We start from the raw sequence: 25,310 nt of genomic DNA, 5'->3' as shown, positions 1-25,310 counted from the left end.
GTGACGATGCATCATTTATGTTCTGGTGAGGTTTAGGCACAAAAACCACTGGGTTTTGGTTTTGGTCGCCACCAACATGAAGGAGAGGTCCCGAGGTCTCGTCACATCTACAAGTTATTTAGTCCTGCATTCACAATTCAGTGTCACAGATCTTTATAAATAAACTGCAGCTTCAGAGCTAAAAAACACTTGTTGGGTCATTTTGACAGAATTAAAAAAAAAGGACATCCTCCACATTTCTAGATTCAGTCCTGAACTGTAAGTTCACTTATCTTTGTTCATATTACACCAGGTTGTGCTGTCCCTCAACCTGTCATCATTTATGTTGATATATTTTACAGGTTCGATGTTTCCACCAAACATTTGTGATATAAAATGGCCCCATACAGCTCGTCTGTCCTGATCCAAGTCTCCAGATTCCTGCTCTTTCCTGCTGATTTCTTCTGATGGAAAATAACAATATTTATGATGATACTGATGATACTCTGTCACATCCAGAGGAACACAGGGACGATGCTGGACTGGACATTGTGTGTGACAGTGGAGCTGATCTCAGAGCAGTTCACACTGCAGCACTGACAGTCATCTCCACTTGTTGTGATTGGTCCGTCAGTCACTGCTGGATGAAGCTCTCCTCTCCACTCCACCTCCCAGTAACACGGCCCAGTCAGAGCCTCTCCACCCACCAGCTGATGGTTCTGCTTCACCCTCTCTGGATCATCAGGACACAGCTGATCCTCTCAACACCTCCACCTTCCTCATCACTCTGACAGAGATCACCACCTGATGAGAGAAGCAGAGAGACAGTAAAGTGATAAATGAGTGTTTACAGAGACTCCCTCCATCAGCTGTCAGTCAGTGATATAAAGACCAGCAGGACTTCAGTCCTGTTCAGACCACAAGTGGAGCGGCTGTGTAGCGTAGCCAGCTTCCTTTCAGCTCTCATGTTAACGTGTTGGAGTGAAGCTCACAGACCTGCAGACACTTTGGACATCAAGTCTGTTTACTCTGCAGGTTTCACTGAAGGACACAGTGGAAATAAACTGCTGACAGTCCCTGAACGCATCATGACTGCAGGAACAGAGAGATACTCACAGCTCACTTTAATGATGATTTACTGCTGTTAAAAACCAGAGTCTCACTCACATTTAAATATTTCATCTACTTTGGAAACATCACATGACAAATATGTAAATATGGAGTCTGTTATAAAAATATTTGGACAAATCAAATGACACATGGGCAGATATAAATATAACGTTAAAGGTCCTACACTGAACAGTAAAACATCAGCTGTGGTTTGTGGACTTCAGCAGAGGTTCTGGTCCGTATACAGACCACATGGTTACTAAATGTAATGATGGTTCTCTGAAATAAGAGCCAGTGATCTGCAGGCTTCAGTCAGACTGATCTGAGAGCTGTGACAAAGATGAACTGATCAGTTGTTAAGTGTTGAAATGAGAGAACAAACACTTTGAGATCAGATTTGATGCTCCGACAGTTTGATGAATGAGGACACTGTCTCTATACATCCTGTGATGCTGTCAGCTGTGATCCAGCTTTATTTCCTGTACACATGAACACAACAACAACAGTCGTCTTCACATCAACTCAAACACACGATCACAACAAGCTTCTGGCTCGTCTGATTGGCTGACTGCTCTCTCTCTGTCTTTCTGTCCAATCATGAAGCCTGTCACCGTTCTCCTCTCACAGTTTCACTGAGGAAAGCAGGAAATACTGGATCTTTACTTTGATACTGTGTTTAGTACAATACTGCTGAAACCAGCATGAACTGACTCCAACCCTCTACTGACCTAAGATGCTTCAGTCTACAGTCTGGACTCTCCTTCAGATCACACAGCAGCTTCATGTCTGAATACTGCAGGTTGTTTCCACTCAGGTACAGCTCTCTCAGATGGGAGGGGTTGGACTTCAGAGCTGAGACCAGAGAAGCACAGCTGATCTCTGATAAACTGCATCTCCACAAACTGTATAAAGAATAAATGATGGAGATAAAAAACAATTTATAATCCAATCAGATGTGTTCAGGTTTTAAATGTGTAGCTCAACATTACTGTGTCCTCATCAATGAGCTTTTCTCTAAAATGAGTAGAGTAACTTTGTCATTGTGTTATTGTGGATCATCATCAGCCTTCTACAGACATCATCCACATGTCAGCACAACATTCATACAGCTGTTCATGTCAACACAGATTAATAACATGCTGCTGATCTCAGTCAGGTCTGTTATTACAGGAGAAAAAACTGAATTTTCTTTTAAACATCTTCTTTTGAAAATATGCTTTGATCTGTGTGTGTTCTGTAGGATCAATATCAATGATCAGACATTATTTGTGAAAACACATTGACATCAACAGAAATCAAAATATTTCTACTTCAGCTTCTCAACTTTATCAATTTAAATCAAATGTTAGTTCAGTTCTTCTGTTAACAGATTAAATTATAAACATTAATTAACTTTAACAACTAACTGAACATTTTCTACAGTTTCTTGAAGAAACAGAAGTCTTTTGTGACGAGGAAGAAATTTAGTTCAAGAAAATTGAAAATATGAACCAAAGGAAATCTATAACTTTATCAATGTAAGTTATGTATGAATGTAAACTCAAATATTAGTTAGCAGTAACAGAGTCACTGAACTGACCTCAGAGTCTCCAGTCTACAGTGTGGACTCTGTAGAAAATCACACAGCAGCTTCACTCCTGAATCCTGCAGCTTGTTGTCATCCAGCTGCAGCTCTGTCAGATGGGAGGGGTTGGACTTCAGAGCTGAGGCCAGAGAAGCACAGCTGATCTCTGACAAACTGCAGCGCTCCAATCTGAATAAAGAATAAATGATGTAAGTTTAGAAGACAATGTTCCTGCTTGAAATCATTCAGTGTTTAATAATCTGTTCAGAGCTGAAGAAGGTTCAGAATGAAGAAGTTTAGAAAATGGAAACTCCAAACACCTGAACCCAACAAGATGCAGGTTCAACACTGTCAAATACACAAAGTGACAAAACAAGTATATGGTTACTCAAGGTGCCTAAATGTGTCCAGTTCATTACTGAGGAAGTCAGTGGTAGAGTTTATGATTTGAATTCTTGGATATTAAAAAAGCTGGTGTGCAAATGTTTATTATGGTCCCAGTAATATTTGTTGTTAACGTGCACTGTAAAAGGTTTCACCACAAACTCAACTGACTGGCTTCTCTCCTGTATGATTTCTCACGAGTCTCTTCAGACCTTATAACTGTGTTCTGTAGGATCAATATCAATGATCAGACATTATTAGTGAAAACACATTGACATCAACAGAAATCAAAATATTTCTAATTCAGCTTCTCAACTTTATCAATTTAAATCAAATGTTAGTTCAGTTCTTCTGTTAACAGATTAAATTATAAACATTGATTAACTTTAACAACTAACTGAACATTTTCTACAGTTTCTTGAAGAAACAGAAGTCTTTTGTGACGGAAGAAGAAATTTAGTTCAAGAAAATTGAAAATATGAACCAAAGGAAATCTATAACTTTATCAATGTAAGTTATGTATGAATGTAAACTCAAATATTAGTCAGCAGTAACAGAGTCAGTGAACTGACCTCAGAGTCTCCAGTCGACAGTTTGGACTCTGTAGAAAATCACACAGCAGCTTCACTCCTGAATCCTGCAGCTCGTTGTTGTCCAGCTGCAGCTCTCTCAGATGGGAGGGGTTGGACTTCAGAGCTGAGGCCAGAGAAGCACAGCTGATCTCTGACAAACTGCAGCTCCACAATCTGAATAAAGAATAAATGATGTAAGTTTAGAAGACAATGTTCCTGCTTGAAACCATTCAGTGTTTAATAATCTGTTCAGAGCTGAAGAAGGTTCAGAATGTAGAAGTTTAGAAAATGGAAACTCCAAACACCTGAACCCAACAGGATGCAGGTTCAACACTGCAAAATACACAAAGTGACAAAACAAGTATATGGTTACTCAATGTGCCTAAATGTGTCCAGTTCATTACTGAGGAAGTCAGTGGTAGAGTTTATGATTTGAATTCTTGGACATTGAAAAAGCTGGTGTGCAAATTTTTATTATGGTCCCAGTAATATTTGTTGTTAGCGTGCACTGAAGTAGCAGATCACATGATATTTTAATGCAGTTTTAATCAAAAAGGTTATATCCTGACACGTCAGAGTGAGTAAAAAGACTTCATGTAAGTCTTCAAGTCAAAAAAGTCAAACTAAGTCCACAAAAGTGATCAAAAGTCAACATGTAACATTTCAAGCACATAAAATGTCTTTCACTTAAATTCTGCTCCTCGGCTCTTTTCTAATTAGACGTACACGTAGAGCATCTTTATAATAAAGATCATGAATTGATAACATGAAGCCTTTTATGTGATAAGCAGGACGCTGCTTCTTCTGTAACAGTCAAGTTAAAAGGACCATAGACTTGTGTGATTATATGTGGGGAGGTGTTTTCTTAAGCCTGTGGTCTGTGCCTGTGTGTGTTTGCTGCACATCTCTGAGGAACAAATACAGAAACACACAATCACAAACAGCAGTGACACTATTTCTAGTAAATTACCAGTGTTTTGTCAGATTCACTCACAGAATCCTGCCAAAATAGGACAGATGGTGAAAGGATATGGAGCCAGATCAAGGCCAAGAGGTTAATTAATTTGGAAAAAATTATGTGTTGAAAAAATAACATTTGAACGTGAAAGTTCAAGTTTTGATCTTGAATCATAAAAAAATCAGAAACATTTTCAAAATAAAAATAAGTGAAGGAAAAGGTTCATTTCAATTTAAATATGATTTGGATTTAATTCTGATATTCTTTGGAATAAATTATTTATTTTCAATTTTCACTTCTATCACTTCATATTTGAGGTGTTATTTTTTCATCTGGCTCCATGAAAGGATCAGTAGAAATCATAAGCTGGCCATGGAGGACCACAGCACGGGGCGCTCGGTCTGGACAGCCCAGTTGGACACCTAAAACAAGCAGGTAGCACTTGGCAGCACGTCAGCCTCCTGCGTGTCCCACACAAGTGAGAGAGGAGACAATTATCAATAAAGGGGAAAGTTTCACACAAAGTTATGTGAATTTTGGAAGCAATGTTTTCTTTTTGGCAGCTGTTTCACCCATTTTCAGGGGCAAAGTGAGTGGAGCAGAGCATTAGTGACACAGGGACGAGTGGCAAACGTCAGGCAGGGTTGTTGGCACATGCTCAACTCTCCCTCTGAGTTGGGTTGCCAGGAACCACGACACATAACCCCACACAGGACCTCAGAAAATGTTTTTGATCTGTATCACTATGAAAATGGGATATTAATAGGGGCGTGACGATACACTCAGCTCACGATATTTTAACACCATTTTTAAAAAAACGTCTTAAAAATTTTATTTGATCAAAAGTTACAAAAAGCAAAACAATGCAGGTCCATTTTGAAATGTTTTGACGAGTAATCATCTTGTAATGAATGTGACTTCAGCTCTACTTTGTGACTGAGTGAATTATCATATGCAGTAAAGGACACAAACAATATGTAAGAACTGTAAAAGGTTTCACCACAAACTCAACTGACTGGCTTCTCTCCTGTATGATTTCTCATGAGTCTCTTCAGACCTTATAACTGTGCATGAACTATGTGTGAGCTTCTAACTTCTAATTGAAGCTGTGTGACCTTCTAACTGAACTCCTCTCCACAAATTGAAAGTAAAAAATAAACACAGTACAATAAACAATAATGAATAACACAAAGTTTTTCTTAGTCGTCTTGTTTTAAGTGCAAACAATAATCAAAGTAGTTCTCTCTCAATACTTAAAGTGCAAACAGAGACTGACATGATTTCCCTCCAAGCATGATACAGAGCTGAGAGCTGGCTACAACTACACTGCCCAGCCTAAGATATGGTCACGTTCTTGTTCAAGAATATGAGCATGTCTACGTTTTCTGGCAGCAGTTGAGACCTTTGGGCACTAACTATGTCTCCTGCAGTTGAAAAGACACGCTCACTTGGAGCGGAGGTAGCAGGGATGGAAAGGTATGCTATCTGTGTAGAGGTTCAGGACCACTGGGATGGTGAACTTTGATTCCAATGTGTGGAGGAGTCGCCAGTTTTCCACCATGGGAAATGGCCTCATGTCAGCTGCAATGAAAACACTGATGTCTTTCGTTATTGCTGTGGCTCGAGCACTTGACTGTGGAAGTTGAGATGTAAAAGCATTTGTCAGTGTTGTCCGGCCTTTCAGTGTTTTCTTCACAGGCACGGTTGATTTCAGTAAAGAGCTGTGGTGGTTCTGTAGGTGTCTTTGCATAGTGCTCGTGTTAGCCGCGGTGTACGGCACTATTTTCTTACAGTTCTTAGATATTGTTCGTGTCTTGTCTGTCAGTCTGACGCCGTTTATTGTTTCCATCAGGCACCAAAATGCTGCCGCACAAACGATTTAAAAGTGGCGGGGGCATCTTCTATGCTAATTTCGAGTTCAGCATCAGACACGTTTTAATATCTCGAGATCTCGGGTCACAAGATCTCGTCACACCCCGAGATATTAACAGGAGAAATGACCAAACGGGAGCACAGCAGGTGAAAGGCTTAAAAATAGGGAAAGACTCCTGTCTCACTTCCTGGTAGACAGGACGTAGACACCTGAACACAACAAGATGGAAGTTAAAATCTGTAGATGTCAGCATACAAAGATTAGTTATGTAAAGATATAGTGGAGTCATGGTGTCCTGAACACAGAATGATGTCACACTCTCAATGTGTGTGTTGTGATCTGAGCTGTGTGCATGTTAGTGCATGTGAGTGCCTCCCTGTCGCCTCATTTTGGATCCCACTGCTTATCTTGCTAAGATTGGCCCTAGTCTGCCTCTGATTATCTCACCCTGATATTCTTACCCAAACCAGTCTCACTCCTCATGTCTGAACCAACAAAGGCAACAGCAGTAGGATCCATAATAACGCCTCTCTGTTGTCCCTGGTACTTTCTTAACATGGTGGCAGGGACACAAACTTTATCATATTACAGCTAAACAGTGAAAATATATTTCTGAGAGAACGAGGAACTTGATTCATATTTGGTCAACACTGCCTCAACACTGACAAACTGCAGCCCCTCAATCTGTATAAAGAATAAATGATGGAGATGAAAATTAATTTATAATCCAATCAGATGTGTTCAGGTTTTAAATGTGTAGCTCAACATTACTGTGTCCTCATCAATGAGCTTTTCTCTAAAATGAGTAGAGTAACTTTGTCATTGTGTTATTGTGGATTAGAGGCTGACATTTGTTCGGGAATCCCACGGGTCACGGGATTCCCGCGGGATGGGAGTCAACCTTACTATTAATCACGTGATTGGGACGGTACAGGATAAAAAAGTTAACGGGAGCAGACGGGAGCAGGAACCAACCAATAGGACAACAACAACAAAAAAACATAGGACAGGCGCACCGCCACTTTGTAGTTTTCTTTCCATAAGCCTACACTGTTACGCAAGTCAAAAGAACTACACGGCCCCAAAGCCAACACTGCTTCCGGCCGCCGCTTTCCGCCGGAATTCAAAAGAAGAACAGCAATGGAGGGAGCAAACACCAGCGGAGAAACCGATGTGGTGAGGTGGGCTAGTGCCAGTTACCAAGAGGCTGCTGGCAATCCCAGCAACAAGTACTCCTTCTGAGCGTAGTTTCTGTGTTGCTGGGAGACTGATTGAGGAGAGGCGTTCCACCCTCAATCCAGAAAATATTGATGCACTTTTGTTCTTATATAGCAACATATAAGGTTCCTGGAGTCAACGTGTTAGATGATTCTGATAGTCAGCCCTAATAAATTTCTAGGCAGTGTTTTCTTGCAAATGTGTTCAAATGTGTCATATGGCAGTTGTATTTTTATTTAGTATGTGAATTGTGAACTGCTCAATAAATTAGTAAAATGCAACATTATATGTTCTGTTTGGGTTTATTCAACTAAGGTAGGCATGGTGTGACCCATGTATTGTTTTCTTGTTTGTTTGTTGTATTGTTACTGTAACTGACCTCCACAAGAGCTAGAAACAGGGACTTAGCAGGTGGTCCTCCATAGAAAAACTATAGGGACCACAGGCCATGTATTATTTATGTTTTGTGCCCTTTTGTGAAGGTTTTTTGTTTGGATTAAGGCAATAAATGCCTCCTTATATTACCACAGATGAACTGTTGCCATATCTTTTGAAATAACACTGCAGAAAGTAATCTAAAAAGAATGGGGAGAAGATCAAATCAAATTCAATGTATTGCCTAAAGACTAGAAGAAAAAAAAAATGGGAGCGGGATGCGAGTGGGAGTCATTTTACCAGGAGTGGGATGGGACAGGATTTTTTTTTTTTTAACTCTGGCCCGGGATTGGGACGGGACAAGATTTTTTTCTGTGGGAGTGGGATGGGACAGGAATGAAAATCCACTCCTGTGTCACCCTCTATTGTGGAACATCATCAGCTTTCTACAGACATCATCCACATGTCAGCACAACATTCATACAGCTGTTCATGTCAACACAGATCGATAACATGATGCTGATCTCAGTCAGGTCTGTTATTAGAGGAGAAAAACTGAATTTTCTTTTAAACATCTTCTTTTGAAAATATGCTTTGATCTGTGTGTGTTCTGTAGGATCAATATCAATGATCAGACATTATTTGTGAAAACACATTGACATCAACAGAAACCAAAATATTTCTACTTCAGCTTCTCAACTTTATCAATTTAAATCAAATGTTAGTTCAGTTCTTCTGTTAACAGATTAAATTATAAACATTAATTAACTTTAACAACTAACTGAACATTTTCTACAGTTTCTTGAAGAAACAGAAGTCTTTTGTGACTGAAGAAATGTAGTTCAAGAAAACTGAAAATATGAACCAAAGGAAATCTATAACTTTATCAATGTAAGTTATGTATGAATGTAAACTCAAATATTAGTTAGCAGTAACAGAGTCAGTGAACTGACCTCAGACTCTCCAGTCTACAGTTTGGACTCTGTAGAAAATCACACAGCAGCTTCACTCCTGAATCCTGCAGCTCGTTGTTGTTGTCCAGCTGCAGCTCTTTCAGATGGGAGGGGTTGGACTTCAGAGCTGAGGCCAGAGAAGCACAGCTGATCTCTGACAAACTGCAGCCCTCCAATCTGAACAAAGAATAAACGATGTAAGTTTAGAAGACAATGTTCCTGCTTGAAATCATTCAGTGTTTAATAATCTGTTCAGAGCTGAAGAAGGTTCAGAATGTAGAAGTTTAGAAAATGGAAACTCCAAACACCTGAACCCAACAGGATGCAGGTTCAACACTGTCAAATACACAAAGTGACAGAACAAGTATATGGTTACTCAAGGTGCCTAAATGTGTCCAGTTCATTACTGAGGAAGTCAGTGGTAGAGTTTATGATTTGAATTCTTGGATATTAAAAAAGCTGGTGTGCAAATTTTTATTATGGTCCCAGTAATATTTGTTGTTAGCGTGCACTGAAGTAGCAGATCACATGATATTTTAATGCAGTTTTAATCAAATTAGTGACACAGGGACGAGTGGCAAACGTCAGGCAGGGTTGTTGGCACATGCTCAACTCTCCCTCTGAGTTGGGTTGCCAGGTACCACGACACATACCCCTACACAGGACCTGAGAAGACCTTTTTTATTTGTATCACTATGAAAATGGGAGATTAATAGAGGCGTGACGATACACTCAGCTCACCAGACGAGATGATACATGATATTGGATTCATGAGAACGAGACGTTAACACTATTTATTTTTTTAACTTACAAAATGCAAAACAATGCAGGTCCATTTTGAAATGTTTTAACTAGTAATCATCTTGTAATGAATGTGACTTCAGCTCTACTTTGTGACTGAGTATGAATTATCATATGCAGTAAAAGACACAAACAATATGTAAGAACTGTAAAAGGTTTCACCACAAACTCAACTGACTGGCTTCTCTCCTGTATGATTTCTCATGAGTCTCTTCAGACCTTATAACTGTGCATGAACTATGTGTGAGCTTCTAACTTCTAATTGAAGCTGTGTGACCTTCTAACTGAACTCCTCTCCACAAATTGAAAGTAAAAAATAAAAACAGTATAAATAACAAAAAATAAATAACACTAAGTTTTTCTTAGTCGTCTTGTTTTAAGTGCAAACAATAATCAAAGTAGTTCTCTCTCAATACTTAAAGTGCAAACAGAGACTGACATGATTTCCCTCCAAGCATGATACAGAGCTGAGAGCTGGCTACAACTACACTGCCCAGCCTAAGATATGGTCACGTTCTTGTTCAAGAATATGAGCATGTCTACGTTTTCTGGCAGCAGTTGAGACCTTTGGGCACTAACTATGTCTCCTGCAGTTGAAAAGACACGCTCACTTGGAGCGGAGGTAGCAGGGATGGAAAGGTATGCTATCTGTGTAGAGGTTCAGGACCACTGGGATGGTGAACTTTGATTCCAATGTGTGGAGGAGTCGCCAGTTTTCCACCATGGGAAATGGCCTCATGTCAGCTGCAATGAAAACACTGATGTCTTTCGTTATTGCTGTGGCTCGAGCACTTGACTGTGGAAGTTGAGATGTAAAAGCATTTGTCAGTGTTGTCCGGCCTTTCAGTGTTTTCTTCACAGGCATGGTTGATTTCAGTAGAGAGCTGTGGTGGTTCTGTAGGTGTCTTTGCATAGTGCTCGTGTTAGCCGCGGTGTACGGCACTATTTACTTACAGTTCTTACATATTGTTTGTGTCTTGTCTGTCTGTCTGTCGCTGTTGATTGTTTCCATCAGGCACCAAAATGCTGCCACACAAACCATTTAAAAGTGGTGGGGGCATCTTCTATGTTAATTTCGAGTTCAGCGTCAGACACGTTTTAATAACATGAGATCTCGTGCCACAAGATCTCATCACACCCCGAGATATTAACAGGAGAAATGACCAAACGGGAGCACAGCAGGTGAAAGGCTTAAAAATAGGGAAAGACTCCTGTCTCACTTCCTGGTAGACAGGACGTAGACACCTGAACACAACAAGATGGAAGTTAAAATACAACTATTAGTTATGTAAAGATATAGTGGAGTCATGGTGTCCTGAACACAGAATGACGTCACACTCTCAGTGTGTGTGTTGTGATCTGAGCTGTGTGCACGTTAGTGCATGTGAGTGCCTCCCTTTTCTCTAAAATGAGTACAGATGAGATGAACCTTTCTTGATCCCTGTAGGAGAAATTCAATTTGACACTGCAGCACAAAGGAACAGTTTACAAACAATAACAGATAATAGCAGCTCGAGGTAGGAAGTGACTAAGAGAAAAATAAAATAGGATAAAATGAAAACATACTGGAAAACACACACACAAAAAGTAACTTTGTCATTGTGTTATTGTGGATCATCATCAGCCTTCTACAGACATCATCCACATGTCAGCACAACATTCATACAGCTGTTCATGTCAACACAGATTAATAACATGCTGCTGATCTCAGTCAGGTCTGGAACTAGAGGATCATCATTAAATAAGACATGTAGGGCTGTATAGCCTGTGTAATTAAAGGAGAGGTCCACATTCACTCAAGTCTGTATAAAAAAAAACAGCTCTTAAAAGTAAAGTTGGTAATTTAGGTAATTTGTTAAAAGTGAGAGTCGAGTGAGTTAAAATACATCTTAAAACATTTACAAACATTTGATTTATTTGCAATATATCATATTTTGTGTTGCCATCTACTGGTCAGCAGCAATTCACAGTCAACAAAATTCTTCAGCCTTGGAGACAATTGGTCTGTAAGTAATGTGCATAAATAATTATCAAACACATTTTTAAAGGAATGTCAGGAAAGACTTTACAGTACAGTACACAAAAATGTGACAAGTTACTAAGAAACGAGTGAGAAATGAATCAAACGCCCTGATAATCAATGAACTGGTAAGAAATCTCTCTTTTTCTTTTTTTTGAGGGTCGTTTTGGCTTCAGAACAAACTGAACTGAACTGTCTACTGTAGCACTTCATCAATGACAATTACTTTGACTAAACTAAAAAAAGAAACCTGAAAGAAATGTCCTTTGTTTTATGGATTTTGTGTGTTTTTCTAAGTATTTAAATATATGCATGAGAACGAGCTCGACCCTCCCTACACACTCAAAACTCCTCAACACTGAACAGACAGTGACTGATGTCAGTCTGATGTTTCACTTCACTTGTTGGGGAACTCAGAAAGTAACTAAGCATTAAGTAATTAGTGCGAATGAATCATCACTAGTGTTTGTCCTCTAAGCAGCTGGTTTATCAGGAACGACTCATGAAGAAAGTGGTCAGTATGTTGATTCATGGATATTTATGAACTGATCGTGACATCATTTTTTATTAATATAGTATCTCCCAGTCTGTTCTTCAGAAACTCATCATTATCTATTAAATATTGTAGTAACTACTCTCATTTTGTGTAGAACGTTGTAAAGTGTTATTGAATGTCATTTCATAAACTTTTCTATTGTTTCAGTCAAACTATGAGTATAATACTGATAATGTTTGTCAAATGATGAAGTCAAAACAGTTTGAAACATTCTGTTCTGATTAACATTTGCTATTTACATCAGTGGTACAGCTGATATACAGTAGATGGATAAATACCACCACAGGTAAGAGGAAAAAAATATATATTTTATACCATGGTCTGGGTGAAAACTGGATCCTGATTGGCTGCAGGCTGTCCATAAACTTTTGGTATACCAACACCTCTGGAAGTACTCGAGTAGTTCCAGTGAAACTGTCCGTTCTAAATTAATGATCCTGTTTCTAAAATGAGTGGGACTGGCATCAGCTGGATGCTAACACTTACAAGTTAGAAATAAACTGAATGAAAAAAGTTAATAAATAAAAACACTGAATAGAGTCCTTCAGTGCAGCATCCTCTAAATAAACAAAATACTAAATTGTGGCCATGAAGTAGGTATAATGTGTGCACGAAATACTAATTAAAAATGTTAATATAATTTCTGGACAGCTGGGTAAGCAAATCGAGCGCACCTTCTCTAGAAACTGCAATAGCCTACGTGATGTCCTAAAGGTGAGTGTCTTTTCTTATTCTGTTCTAGTCAATATCTTGTTATCCCGCATTTAGGCAGTTATTTAATTAGGCCTATGTTTGATACTTTACTTGTTACAACAGGTAGCCTATCTGCTGACATCTCACCCGACTTACAAACTGCAATGTCAGGCTTTTCAGACTATCTTTGTAGCTCATTCCCAGCCTAAAATAAAATTCAATCATACTATCCCTGTCCATCATGTAGCTTAAGCCCCTCTACTGCCTCTACCTTAGACCTTAGAGAAGGTGTGCTCGATTTGCTTACCCAGCTGTCCAGGAATGATATTAATATTATTAATTGGTATTTCATGCGCACATTATACTTATTTCGTGGCCACAAATTAGTATTTTGTGGCCAGGAATTAGTATTTCGTGCGCATGTTATAGCTATATTGTGGCCACAATTAAAATTTATTTTTGACCATGTCATGTCTGGGGCTACGTACATTTAGATTCACGGAAAATGTCTCAAAGAACTGACATTTCTTCAGATTTATGCTGCTGCTAATCTTCAGAGTTAATTAACTAAACTGTTTACGTCTCAGTGAAGGGCTTGAATTGAATATATGGAAAAACAATACAATGAACTGACCTCAGAATCTCTAGAGCACAGTTTTGACTCTCCAGTCCAACAGACAGGAGCTTCACTCCTGAATCCTTCAGGCCGTTGAAACTCAGGTCCAGCTGTCTCAGATGGGAGGGGTTGGACTTCAGAGCTGAGGCCACAACTTCACAGTGAGTCTCTGAGAGTCCACAGTCAAAAAGTCTGTCATGACACAGATATTACAAAACTGTTATTATGAAAGAGGACACTTTATATTTACTTCATGCATTTGATGTCAAAACAGAAACAGAAATCTACATTTAAATTATTAATATTTTGCCAGCTAATACAGATGATACAGTGATTTTGATTTACACATCTTCTGTCTTTTCAGATGCTATTGTACATTGCAGTCCTGACCATTCACACTTCTTTATTCTTCACGTTTCATCTAGTTGTTGGTTCAGTTTTGGTGTTTTCCTTTCCAGCTGTATGTCTCTTCTGTGTAACTACACTGAGAGCAATGATAAACTGGAGTCAGATTCCTTGTATGTCAACACATATTTGGCCAAATAAAGCTGATTCTGATTCTACAGAACAAAAATACATAAAGATTAAAACTAAATAAGAGTCAAGTCAGAAAAAAATCTCATGTCATGTATAAAAGTTAAAGTAGAAGCTTTAATTTGAGCTGGAACTTTTTGGTCCATTTGCTCACTGTGAAATGTCTCTAAACCGACATAATGAGAACAATAACTGGACTTTAGAAACATCACATGAAAAATGATACAGATCTTATTTTAAACTCTTCAGTATAGTGGTTAAAAAACCTCTTTCATTAGTTTCACCAGGGTTTCTTCTATCACCCAAAGAAAGATTAATAGCAGAAAAACTGTGACATTTAATGATCATTAGAAATAAATGGAATAACTGAGTTCAACAACCTGACAGCTATAAACACATCCGACTGAAACATCTACATTGTTGCACTCATGGTAAGTGAAACATTTTTTAAATGATCACAATTGTATTTAAAAATGTAAGCGCTATTTCAAAATAAATTATTTTATAGTTTGTATATCTGAAGAATTAAACTGCTAATCTACACTGATTTATAATGTTGATAATCACATCTGGACTCACAGAGCCTTCCTGCAGTTCCTCACAGCTGGAATCAGTCTCAGTCGTCCCTCCTTTGATGTGTTGTACTTCCTCAGGTCCAACTCATCCAGAACCTCCTCTGACATCTGCAGCATGTAGGCCAGAGCTGAGCAGTGGAACACAGAGAGTTCCTTCTCTGATCTGTTCTTTGACTTCAGGAACTCTTGGATCTCCTGATGAACTGAGTGGTCGTTCATCTCCGTCAGACAGTGGAAGATGTTGATGCTTCTGTCAGGAGAGACATCATCTCTGTTCATCTCCTTCAGATTCTTGATGGCTCTCTGGATGTTTTTTGGACTCTTGTGTGTCTGACCCAGCAGACCTCCTAAGAGTCTCTGGTTGGACTTAAGAGAGAAGCCATGAAGGAAGCGAACAAACAGGTCCAGGTGGCCATTTTTACTTTCAAGGGATTTCTCCATGGTGCTCCTCAGGAAGTCATCTAGGGATGGGTAAGGGGTCTCATGGCCAAAACACTCAGAAATCTTCTCAAAAACAGACTTTGGTTCTAAGTTATTGAGCATGAAGTCTTTTAGGAAGTCCTCCAGGACCTTTGTGTTCCTGTTGGTGTAACAGTGGAACATGTAGACTGCAGCCAGAAACTCCTGAACGCTCAGATGAACAAAGCAGTAGACTGTTTTCTGGAAGATCACACTCTCTCTTCTGAAGATCTCTGTACAAACTCCTGAGTACACCGAGGCCTCTGTGACATTAAGACCACACCGCTCCAGGTCTTCTTGGTAGAACATGATGTTTCCTGTCTCCAGATGTTCAAACGCCAGCCTCCCCAGCTTCAGAAGAACTTCCCTGTCAGCCTCCGTCAGCTCCTGTGGACTCGTCTCACGTCCCTCATCGTACTTCTGCTTCTTCCTCTTTGTCTGAACCAGCAGGAAGTGTGAGTACATGTCAGTCAGGGTCTTGGGCAGCTCTCCTCTCTGGCCTGTAGTCAACATGTGGTCCAGAACTGTAGCAGTGATCCAGCAGAAGACTGGGATCAGACACATGATGTGGAGGCTCCTGGAGGTCTTGATGTGTGAGATGACTCTGCTGGACAGATCTTCATCACTGAACCTCCTCCTGAAGTACTCGTCCTTCTGGGCGTCAGTGAAGCCTCGTACTTCTGTTACCCTGTCAACACATGAAGGAGGGATCTGATTGGCTGCTGCAGGTCGGGAAGTTATCCAGACGAGAGCCGAGGGAAGCAGCTTCCCCTCGATGAGGTTTGTCAGCAGCGCGCTGACTGATGACTCCTGTGTGACATCAGACACGACCTCATCGCTCTTGAAATCCAGTGAAAGTCTGCTTTCATCCAGGCCGTCAAAGATGAACAGAAGTTTACAGACAGCGAGCTTCTCTGCTGTCACCTTCTGTAATGTTGGATGGAAAACATGGAGCAGCCTGAGAAGACTGTACTGCTCATCTCTGATCAGGTTCAGCTCCCTGAACGAGAGCAGAACCAGCAGACGGACATCTTGGTTTTCGGAGCCCTCTGCCCAGTCCAGAGTGAACTTCTGCACTGAGAAGGTTTTTCCAACTCCAGCGACGCCGTTGGTCAGAACGACTCTGATGCGTCTCTGTTGGTCAGGTGAGGCTTTAAAGATGTCGCTGCACCTGATTGGAGTGTCATGGAGGGTCTCCATCTTGGAAGCTGTCTCTAGCTGTCTCACCTCATGTTGGGTATTAACCTCTTCACTCTGTCCCTCTGTGATGTAGAGCTCAGTGTAGATCCTGTTGAAGAGGGTTCCACTTCCTGTTTCATCACTTCCTGTGTCATCACTTCCTTCAGTCACACGTTCACATCTCCTCCTCAGACTGATCTTATGTTCATCTAAAGCCTCCTGCAGAACACTATCAGCTGAAAGAGAAGAAAATATTCTGGGATTAAATTGAGAGCAAGAATCTTGATAAAATCAAAAAGTTCCTTTTTTCAGACATGAAGACATCAGCAGACAGATGTACAGTCTTACTTTGTACAGTGTTGGTCTGACTGACTAACACTGGACAGCAGGACAGCTGCTCCTCCACAGAAACACTTCCCTCTGTCTTTCTGAAGAGATAAAGGAAAATCCCTCAGATTAGAAATCACAGATCAGTCTGACAAAAGAGAAGACAGACTGTAAACATAAGTATGTCTTCTCCAAGCTCTGAATCTGGACTGAACTCCCAATCACTAACAGTTTGTTTTTGTCTGAGTCACAGTGGAGCAGTTTGCATCATTTGATTTTAGTAAACAAACTTATTTTAATGGGAAATGTTATTACACAAACAAAATGGACCACAAAACATGTCCTCATTAGCAGCTATTAAAAACTTAAACCATACTGGACAAAGTACATGGCCACGCTTAGTACAATATACCCTCCTCTTTTTTCAACAACTGTGTTTGATAAAAAGGTTTGATGAAGATAAAAACAATGTCAGAGTGAAGATTTTGGGACAGTTTCCATGAGATACAAAGTTTTAAAATGTAATTTACAGAAAAAGAATTGTGTAATGTATTTGGGCAGCTACAGTCATATAATGGTAATGATTTAATTGTATAAACTGAAGTTAGTATCAGTTCTCTTACTGTGTGTCTGAGGGTCCAGGTTCATTACTGAAGTCTAGAGGAAAACCTTTGGACCGGTCACTCTTCATAGACAGACAGCTGGAGACTGGAGACTCTTCTCTCCGTCTGTGGTACTGACTTCTGGAAACACCAACATGTTTGTATTTATTTCATGTCAATACACAAATTGCTGATACTGACAGTTTGGTGATTAAAAACATGGCAGTCTTCTTACTGTGTGTCTGAGGGTCCAGGTTCATTACTGAAGTCTGGAGGTAAACTTTTGGACCAGTCACTCTTCATAGACAGACAGCTGGAGACTGGAGCCTCTGCTCCGTCCTCCTCTTCCTCCACACAATCACTCATCTTCTGCACTTCAGAAAGCACTGAGGTAAATATGTAGCACATGGAAGGAGAACAACATGAAGACAAGGAGGACAAACAGGTGAAACAAGATGCAGAGGAGGAGGGTGTAAAATGGAGATGGTGAAGCCTGCAGACTCATCACCCAATGTGACGCTAAACAAAAGTGACATTTACAAAGATCGGCCTTGTCTCTGTCTAATTAAAGGGACGTCCCTCAGTATGATGTCCTGCTCTGTCCACTCAAAGCAGAGACTCAACTAACTGCCTGCACACTTTCTCTGTCAGTTGTTGGTTGCTTCCTCCATTTTTCATGTACCTGGATCACCTGCTCAGGTTTGTGCTGAGATCAACTTATGAGCTTCTCTGTTATTCTTTGCTCAATAAAATGTAACTTCACTCAATAGTCCTGCAATAGATGACATGTTTTCATAAGCTTCTAAAATACATACATGTTTTGTGATATCTCATTTAAATTGGTGTTTATCAAATACAATGATTGAGTATTTTGAAATCTTTTGCTTGAAATTAGCAAAACTAACAAAAACAGCTTTGCAATATGGTTTCAACCTCAAACCTTAGAGGCTCATAGTCCTTAGTGTTAAATATTACACATTATGTTAATATTTAACAGCAACCCTGATCCTACAATATTTATTTTATCTACACTGATACAACACAATATCTTGAATGCGTGTGCAGTTTGATCCGAGTCTATAAAACAGACCTTTGACCGTTAGATGTTAAATAAGGCTGAACCTGCTGATAATGATTCACTGTGTAACTATTAAATCATTTTGTCAGCTGTACCTGAAGTGGTGGACAAAATATTGAATATAAAACTCAATCCAGTAAAACAAAACCACTGTCGTCTTCTGGACTTCAGTCAGTCTGAGAGGTGACCAGTAACACTGACAGTGAGCTCACAACATGAGAATCAAACGAGTCTGTTCAAGAGTCTCAACCAAGACTGAGAAGAGGAAAGTATCACATATACACCACATACAGTCAAAAGTACTGATCCAGATCAGAGACTTTGACCACAGAACAATATTTATGTAGAAATAAAACTCACCCTGTCTCTGACTTCTTTTCCTGCTGCTGCTGCTCCGTCCACTCAAAATGAAGTCTGACTGACTGAACACATTCACTTTTATTGTTTTATTGTCCCTGTCCTGTTCTCACATACTGAACCTGAACCACCTGGTCAGTGTTGCTCCTCCTCTTGTCATTTACTGGAAATCACATGTGAACTTTAATCAAAGTTTCTCCGTGACTGTCTCCCTCATAAGTAAGATACATAAACCAAACACAGCAAACTGAGTTCAGATCAGTGTCAGACAAACTTCCCCTGGTCAGCTGAGTTCACCTCCCTTGAACAATGTTTGTGGTTGTGGATCAGCTGAAGAAGTGTTTGGTACCGTTCAGCTCTTCAACGTGAGCTTTGTCCTGGAGCAGCTTCTTCACAGACATGTTGCTGCTGCAGTCGTCTTTGTGACACCAGAACAACTTTGTCACTTTCCTGATCGACTCTTTCCATAAAAACACACATCATCACAAACTCATGTGGAAGATGGAAGCTACGTTTCAGGACATCTCTTCACGTTTCACTCAGATAACTAAACTAAATAAACTCACAGAGTTATTTTCTGGACTAAACAGAACAATTCACCCGTCCAGCTTCTGGGTTCAAGTTTCTCTCTGACAGAACCGAGACGAGCTTCATCACCTTGTTAACTCTGTTAAAACACTTCATTCAAACTAGACACACATGAAATCAAACTCACCAAGTCTCGCTTTGTCTTTGCACAACCACGTCTGCTTTGGTGAAAATCAATCATCAGCTCACAGAGTAAAAATGTGGAAATATTCAGGCTCCGCGCCGTTTTCGTTTCGCCCGCCACTGATGCCCGACTCGTCCTCTCTCCTCTGCCGCTTCACGTCTCTCCTGTCCCCGCCTGTCGTCTCTTCTCGTCCCCGGAGTCATAGTCCTGATCGGATCCACACCGTCCCCCCTGTCTTCACACTGACCTCTGTCGGCCTCAGAGCTTGTGTCTGGTCCCGGTCCGGTGTTCACTGGGAGGTGGTTGAGCCCGGTTGAACTGAGCCCCGTTGCCCGCAGCGACTCCCCTCGTGCCCCGTGGTCCAGGCAGTAACGGCCCGCTGAGCTAATGAGCTAACGGCAGCGAGCTAAAGCCAAGAATAGCTGCTATAGCCGCTGCTGCTCACTCCGCTGGTGCTGTCTGACTATATTTGTTGAGCCGTCTTACAATTCTGCTCATATTTTACAAAAATCACACGTTTATCTGAGCAGCGACCAGAGTTTGTTGGTTAATGCTACAACGGTTATTTCAGCCCGCTCGGCCGCCATCTTGGCCGCAGCCGCCGGTTCAGTCCCGTCTCATCCAGCCAGCGAGCGAGTCACGAATACAGTCCTGAATTAGTTTTCCTCCGAGTCACACTGAGCTCAGCTTTAATAGAATAAAACAGCAGCTGACTCACAGCAGCCTCGTTTCTTTCTGTCAGCACGAAGCTTCAAATGTTGAACTTTCTCTCATCTTTTCTTCTCGTCAGTCCAGAGGCAGCAGGGGAGAGGAGCTGCGCATGCGCGTCACCTGCACCTGCAGGAACAGGAAGTAATAATTACTAAATAAAATGAAAACAGTCTTTCTGTCGACTCAATATTTCTTTTGATCATTTGTATTTTATTATAATACAGTCTGTGTTATTTTCAGTGTGTGCTGATTGTTTGAGGAAAGGATTTATGTGTTAAAAGGCCTCATAACTGAGGCGATGAAGGCAGCAGCCACTGTGGTAACAAGCAGCAGTTTGAAGGATTGTTACTGTGAACCAGCAAAGTCCAACAAAGCCTCCACCACATTTCTGAACCCTGGTTTCGGTCCGGTGCCTCTTTATCCACTGACAGATTCTCTGAGAAATTATAAAAGAGGACAACATCGATTTTTTGGGGCCGGTGCGGTGCGATTTGGGTGGCTGTCCTGGGCGGGTGCCCCGGCGACCCAATCCCCGGACGGTGACTCTAGCCATGGGGACATGGAATGTCACCTCGCTGAGGGGGAAAGAGCCTGAACTGGTGCGGGAGGTTGAGCGCTACCGGCTAGAGATAGTCGGGCTCTCCTCCACGCACAGTCTGGGCTCTGGAACCCAACTCCTTGAGAGAGGCTGGACTCTCTTCTACTCTGGAGTTGCCCGCGGTGAGAGGCGGCGAGCTGGTGTGGGCTTGCTCATAGCTCCCCAGCTCAGCCGCCATGTGTTGGAGTTTTCCCCGGTGAACGAGAGGGTCGTTTCCCTGCGCCTCCGGGTCGGGGATAGGTCTCTCACTGTTGTTTTGGCCTACGGGCCAAACGGCAGTGCAGAGTACCCGGCCTTCTTGGGGTCCCTGGGAGGGGTACTGGAGAGTGCTCCAACTGGGGACTCCATCGTTCTGCTGGGGGACTTCAACGCTCACGTAGGCAGCGACAGTGTTGCCTGGAGGGGAGTGATTGGGAGGAACGGCCTCCCTGATCTGAACCCGAGTGGTGTTCTGTTGTTGGACTTCTGTGCCAGTCACAGTTTGTCCATAACGAACACCATGTTCAAGCATAAGGGTGTTCATCAGTGCACATGGCACCAGGACACCCTAGGCCGGAGGTCGATGATCGACTTTGTGGTCGTGTCATCTGACCTCCGGCCGTATGTCTTGGACACTCGGGTGAAGAGAGGGGCTGAGCTGTCAACTGATCACCACCTGGTGGTGAGTTGGTTTCGCTGGCAGGGGAGGAAGCTGGACAGACTTGGCAGACCCAAACGTACTGTGAGGGTCTGCTGGGAACGTCTGGTGGAACCCTCTGTCGGGGAGGTCTACAACTCCCACCTCCGGGAGAGCTTTGACCAGATCCCGAGGGAGGCTGGGGACATTGAGTCCGAATGGGCCTTGTTCTCCGCCTCCATTGTTGACATGGCTGTTCGGAGCTGTGGCCGTAAGGTCTCCGGTGCCTGTCGTGGCGGCAATCCCCGAACTCGGTGGTGGACACTGACAGTAAGGGATGCTGTCAAGCTGAAGGAGGAGTCCTATCGAGCCTGGCTGGCTCGGGGGACTCCTGAGGCAGCTGACGGGTACCGGCAGGCCAAGCGTGCTGCAGCACGGGCGGTCGCGGAAGCAAAGACTCGGGCCTGGGAAAAGTTCGGGGAGGCCATGGAGAAGGACTACCGGTCGGCCTCGAGGAAATTCTGGCAAACCATCCGGCGCCTTAGGAAGGGGAAGCAGCACCCCGCCAACACTGTTTACGGTGGAGGCGGGGAGCTGTTGACCTCGACTGGGGATATCGTCGGGCGGTGGAAGGAGTACTTCGAGGATCTCCTCAATCCCACTGACACGTCTTCCATAGAGGAAGCAGAGGCTGGGGACTCGGAGGTTGATCCATTCATCACCCAAGCCGAAGTCACCGAGGTAGTCCGGAAGCTGCCCGGTGGCAAAGCACCGGGGGTGGATGAGATCCGCCCTGAGTACCTCAAGTCTTTGGATGTTGTGGGGCTGTCTTGGCTGACACGTCTCTGCAACATCGCGTGGCAGTCGGGGACAGTGCCTCTGGACTGGCAGACCGGGGTGGTGGTCCCTCTATTCAAAAAGGGGGACCGGAGGGTGTGTTCCAACTACCGGGGGATCACACTCCTCAGCCTCCCTGGTAAAGTCTATTCCAGGGTACTGGAGAGGAGAATTCGGCCGATAGTCGAACCTCGGATTCAGGAGGAACAATGCGGTTTTCGTCCTGGCCGTGGAACACTGGACCAGCTCTATACCCTCAGCAGGGTGCTGGAGGGTTCATGGGAGTTTGCCCAACCAGTCCACATGTGTTTTGTGGACTTGAAGAAGGCATTCGACTGTGTCCCTCGTGGCATTCTGCTTCGGGAGTACGGGGTCGAGGGCCCTGTACTAAGGGCTGTACGGTCCCTGTACGACCGGAGCAGGAGCTTGGTTCGCATTGCCGGCAGTAAGTCAGACCTGTTTCCAGTACATGTTGGACTCCAGCAGGGCTGCCCTTTGTCACCGGTTCTGTTCATTATTTTTATGGACAGAATTTCTAGGCGCAGTCATGGGCCGGAGGGGATCTGGTTCGGGAGCCACCGGATTTCATCCCTGCTTTTTGCAGATGATGTTGTCTTGCTGGCTCCTTCGAGCCGGGACCTCCAGCATGTTCTGAGGTGGTTTGCAGCCGAGTGTGAAGCAGCTGGGATGAGAATCAGCACCTCCAAGTCTGAGGCCATGGTTCTCGACCGGAAAAAGGTGGCTTGTTCCCTCCAGGTTGGGGGAGAGTTCCTGCCTCAAGTGGAGGAGTTTAAGTATCTCGGGGTCTTGTTCACGAGTGAGGGAAGGATGGAGCGTGAGATTGACAGGCGGATCGGTGCGGCGGCCGCAGTAATGCGGTCGTTGTATTGGTCTGTCGTGGTGAAGAGAGAGCTGAGCCGAAAGGCGAAGCTCTCGATTTACCGGTCAGTCTACGTTCCTACCCTCACCTATGGTCATGAACTTTGGGTCATGACCGAAAGAATAAGATCCCGGATACAAGCGGCCGAAATGAGTTTCCTCCGCAGGGTGGCAGGGCGCTCCCTTAGAGATAGGGTGAGGAGCTCTGTCACGCGGGAGGAGCTCGGAGTGTCCGGGGAGAGGGAAGTCTGGGTATCCCTGCTCAGGCAGCTGCCCACGCGACCCGGCCCCGGATAAGCGGCAGATAATGGATGGATGGACATCGATTTTGTTTTTTGTCTCACTTGATGTTCTTCATGGTGTTGGTGACACACATCAGTCATTTGAAGTAAATACATGTGTGCTGACCGACACTTTCTGGTGGTAACACACCAACAGATGCAGCCACGTGTCAGGAAACACAGTGAAGAAGACGACTGGCAGCAAGCAAACATGGATATTGTTGTGGAGACAGAATGAAGACTGAGGAACCAGAGAAAACATCAACATGTTTTGTATTTAAGAAACAAACAGGAGAGAGAAATATTATTTTAAGATGCCACAAATGTCCACCAGACTAATTCCTGCTGAGTGTTCTGGTGTCTGAACAAGATTGATGTGAAACATTTCTTTAAATCTTTAGTTTTCTCTAAACACAGTTTAGTGTCAGCTGCTGCTCCACACTTTTACTCTCATGTTGGATTGAGCTCAAAATGACAGTCCAGCTGCTTTTATTTGACACAAACTGATTTTTCATGTGGATTTAGCAAAGTGAGACTACACTTCACAAACTTTAAAGTCAAACACAGGATTTGTGTGTTTTCTGTAAAAATCAAGATAGTTTTATATTTCTGTGTACTTGTAATTGTTTGACAGACATGATTAATGAACATAAAGTGTAGAATCAGCATTTTAAACACATCTTTTTAATATCAAACGTTATAAAAAGATGAAATATGAAGCTGCTGACTTTGCACCAAAATCCAGACACAAGTCAGTCCAGAAGATTCAGTAAAGCCTTGATTGAATCCTGATCCAAGTCTCCAGATTCCTGCTGATTTCTTCTTATGGAAAATGACAAAATTTAGCAAAATATTCCTGAAAACAAAAATCTTCCCTTAAAAACTTTATAATGTAAAATAAATATAATCAGGTTTCTACGTTTACACACTTTTTTCATGCTCCTATGTTTTATTGTTGATGGTCCCAGTGGGACTGAAACTGTAACTGTGCATCACAACCTTGTTCTGTGTTGTTGGACACATTTGAAGTGTGTTTCTGCTGTGAGGAAATCAAGTTTTTTAAATGCTCACTTTGTCTACATGGAAACAATGTTTTTCAATTCAATTCAAAGCAGAGCTGAGACAGAATTTACAGCATTAATAAAAGACATTACCACCAAAATATGTGACTCTGGTGTTTAATATTTGTGCATTGTTTGTTTGTTTTACAACATTTCCATCACATGAGAAGACTGTGTTACAAAACTATAAAAATACTAAATAACATCAGTGAAATCAACATGTTCTTCCTTTCATGGTCATCAGTTACAGCAACAAAACAATGCCATCATTCATTACATCATATATTACATAATAAATTCATCTGTTAAAATGTTGATTTTAGATTAAAATGAATGTCAGTTAACATCTACAACATCTCTGATGTCTTATTCAGTGGCAGTACACACAGAGTACTGCATTAATCTCCACTGTTATTCAGGAATATGTGGAGATTAATGCACCAAGGAAATATCCAATTAAAAGTGTCAATGTACGATTATGTGGTGATAAACAGGCCTCGATAGATTAATGTGTTGAGGCTCTTTGTGTTGAGAAGATGTGAGTGAATAAAAGAATAAAGATCCAGGTTCCAGGTGGAGGAGGTGTCTGAGTGTGGAGCAGAAGGAGTGGAGGAGCGTCAGTGTGTCTGCAGAGACTGTGTAGAAGGACAGAGCAGCAGCAGAGCAGTCCAGATACACTGATGATACTCTGTCACATCCAGAGGAACACAGGGACGATGCTGGACTGGACATTGTGTGTGACAGTGGAGCTGATCTCAGAGCAGTTCACACTGCAGCACTGACAATCATCTCCACTTGTTGTGATTGGTCCATCAGTCACTGCTGGATGAAG

General features: G+C 42.2%; 1 protein-coding gene across 1 annotated transcript; it reads right to left on the bottom strand.

Moving 5' to 3' along the window:
* Positions 1-454: 454 nt before the first annotated feature.
* LOC141014276 (protein NLRC3-like) lies at positions 455-18,590 on the bottom strand. Its single transcript, XM_073488013.1, has 10 exons — positions 18,522-18,590; positions 17,584-17,734; positions 16,768-16,847; positions 14,786-16,655; positions 13,691-13,864; positions 8,987-9,163; positions 3,610-3,783; positions 2,660-2,842; positions 1,818-1,982; positions 455-783 (listed from the first exon to the last, which is right to left on the bottom strand). The coding sequence occupies exons 2-10, from the start codon at positions 17,712-17,714 to the stop codon at positions 777-779; spliced, it is 2,961 nt and encodes a 986-aa protein (XP_073344114.1). The 5' UTR covers positions 17,715-17,734; positions 18,522-18,590; the 3' UTR covers positions 455-776.
* Positions 18,591-25,310: the final 6,720 nt, after the last annotated feature.

The sequence above is a fragment of the Pagrus major genome, chromosome 19, assembly GCF_040436345.1.
Source record: "Pagrus major chromosome 19, Pma_NU_1.0".
Classification (NCBI taxonomy): Eukaryota; Metazoa; Chordata; class Actinopteri; order Spariformes; family Sparidae; genus Pagrus; species Pagrus major.
The sequence above is the reverse complement of the archived record's forward strand: the minus strand, read 5'-3'. Positions and strand labels throughout refer to the sequence as shown.

What these genes read in the sequence shown, in the direction of transcription:
- LOC141014276 (XM_073488013.1), bottom strand. Translation starts at nt 17,714, where the DNA reads ATGAGTGATTGTGTGGAGGAAGAGGAGGACGGAGCAGAGGCTCCAGTC. An exon ending in TCAGACCAACACTGTACAAA is followed by an intron (nt 16,656 to 16,767) that starts GTAAGACTGTAC and finishes CTTCTCTTTCAG; the next exon opens with CTGATAGTGTTCTGCAGGAG. An exon ending in GAGACTCTGAGGTCAGTTCA is followed by an intron (nt 1,983 to 2,659) that starts GTGACTCTGTTA and finishes CAGTTTGTGGAG; the next exon opens with ATGCAGTTTATCAGAGATCA.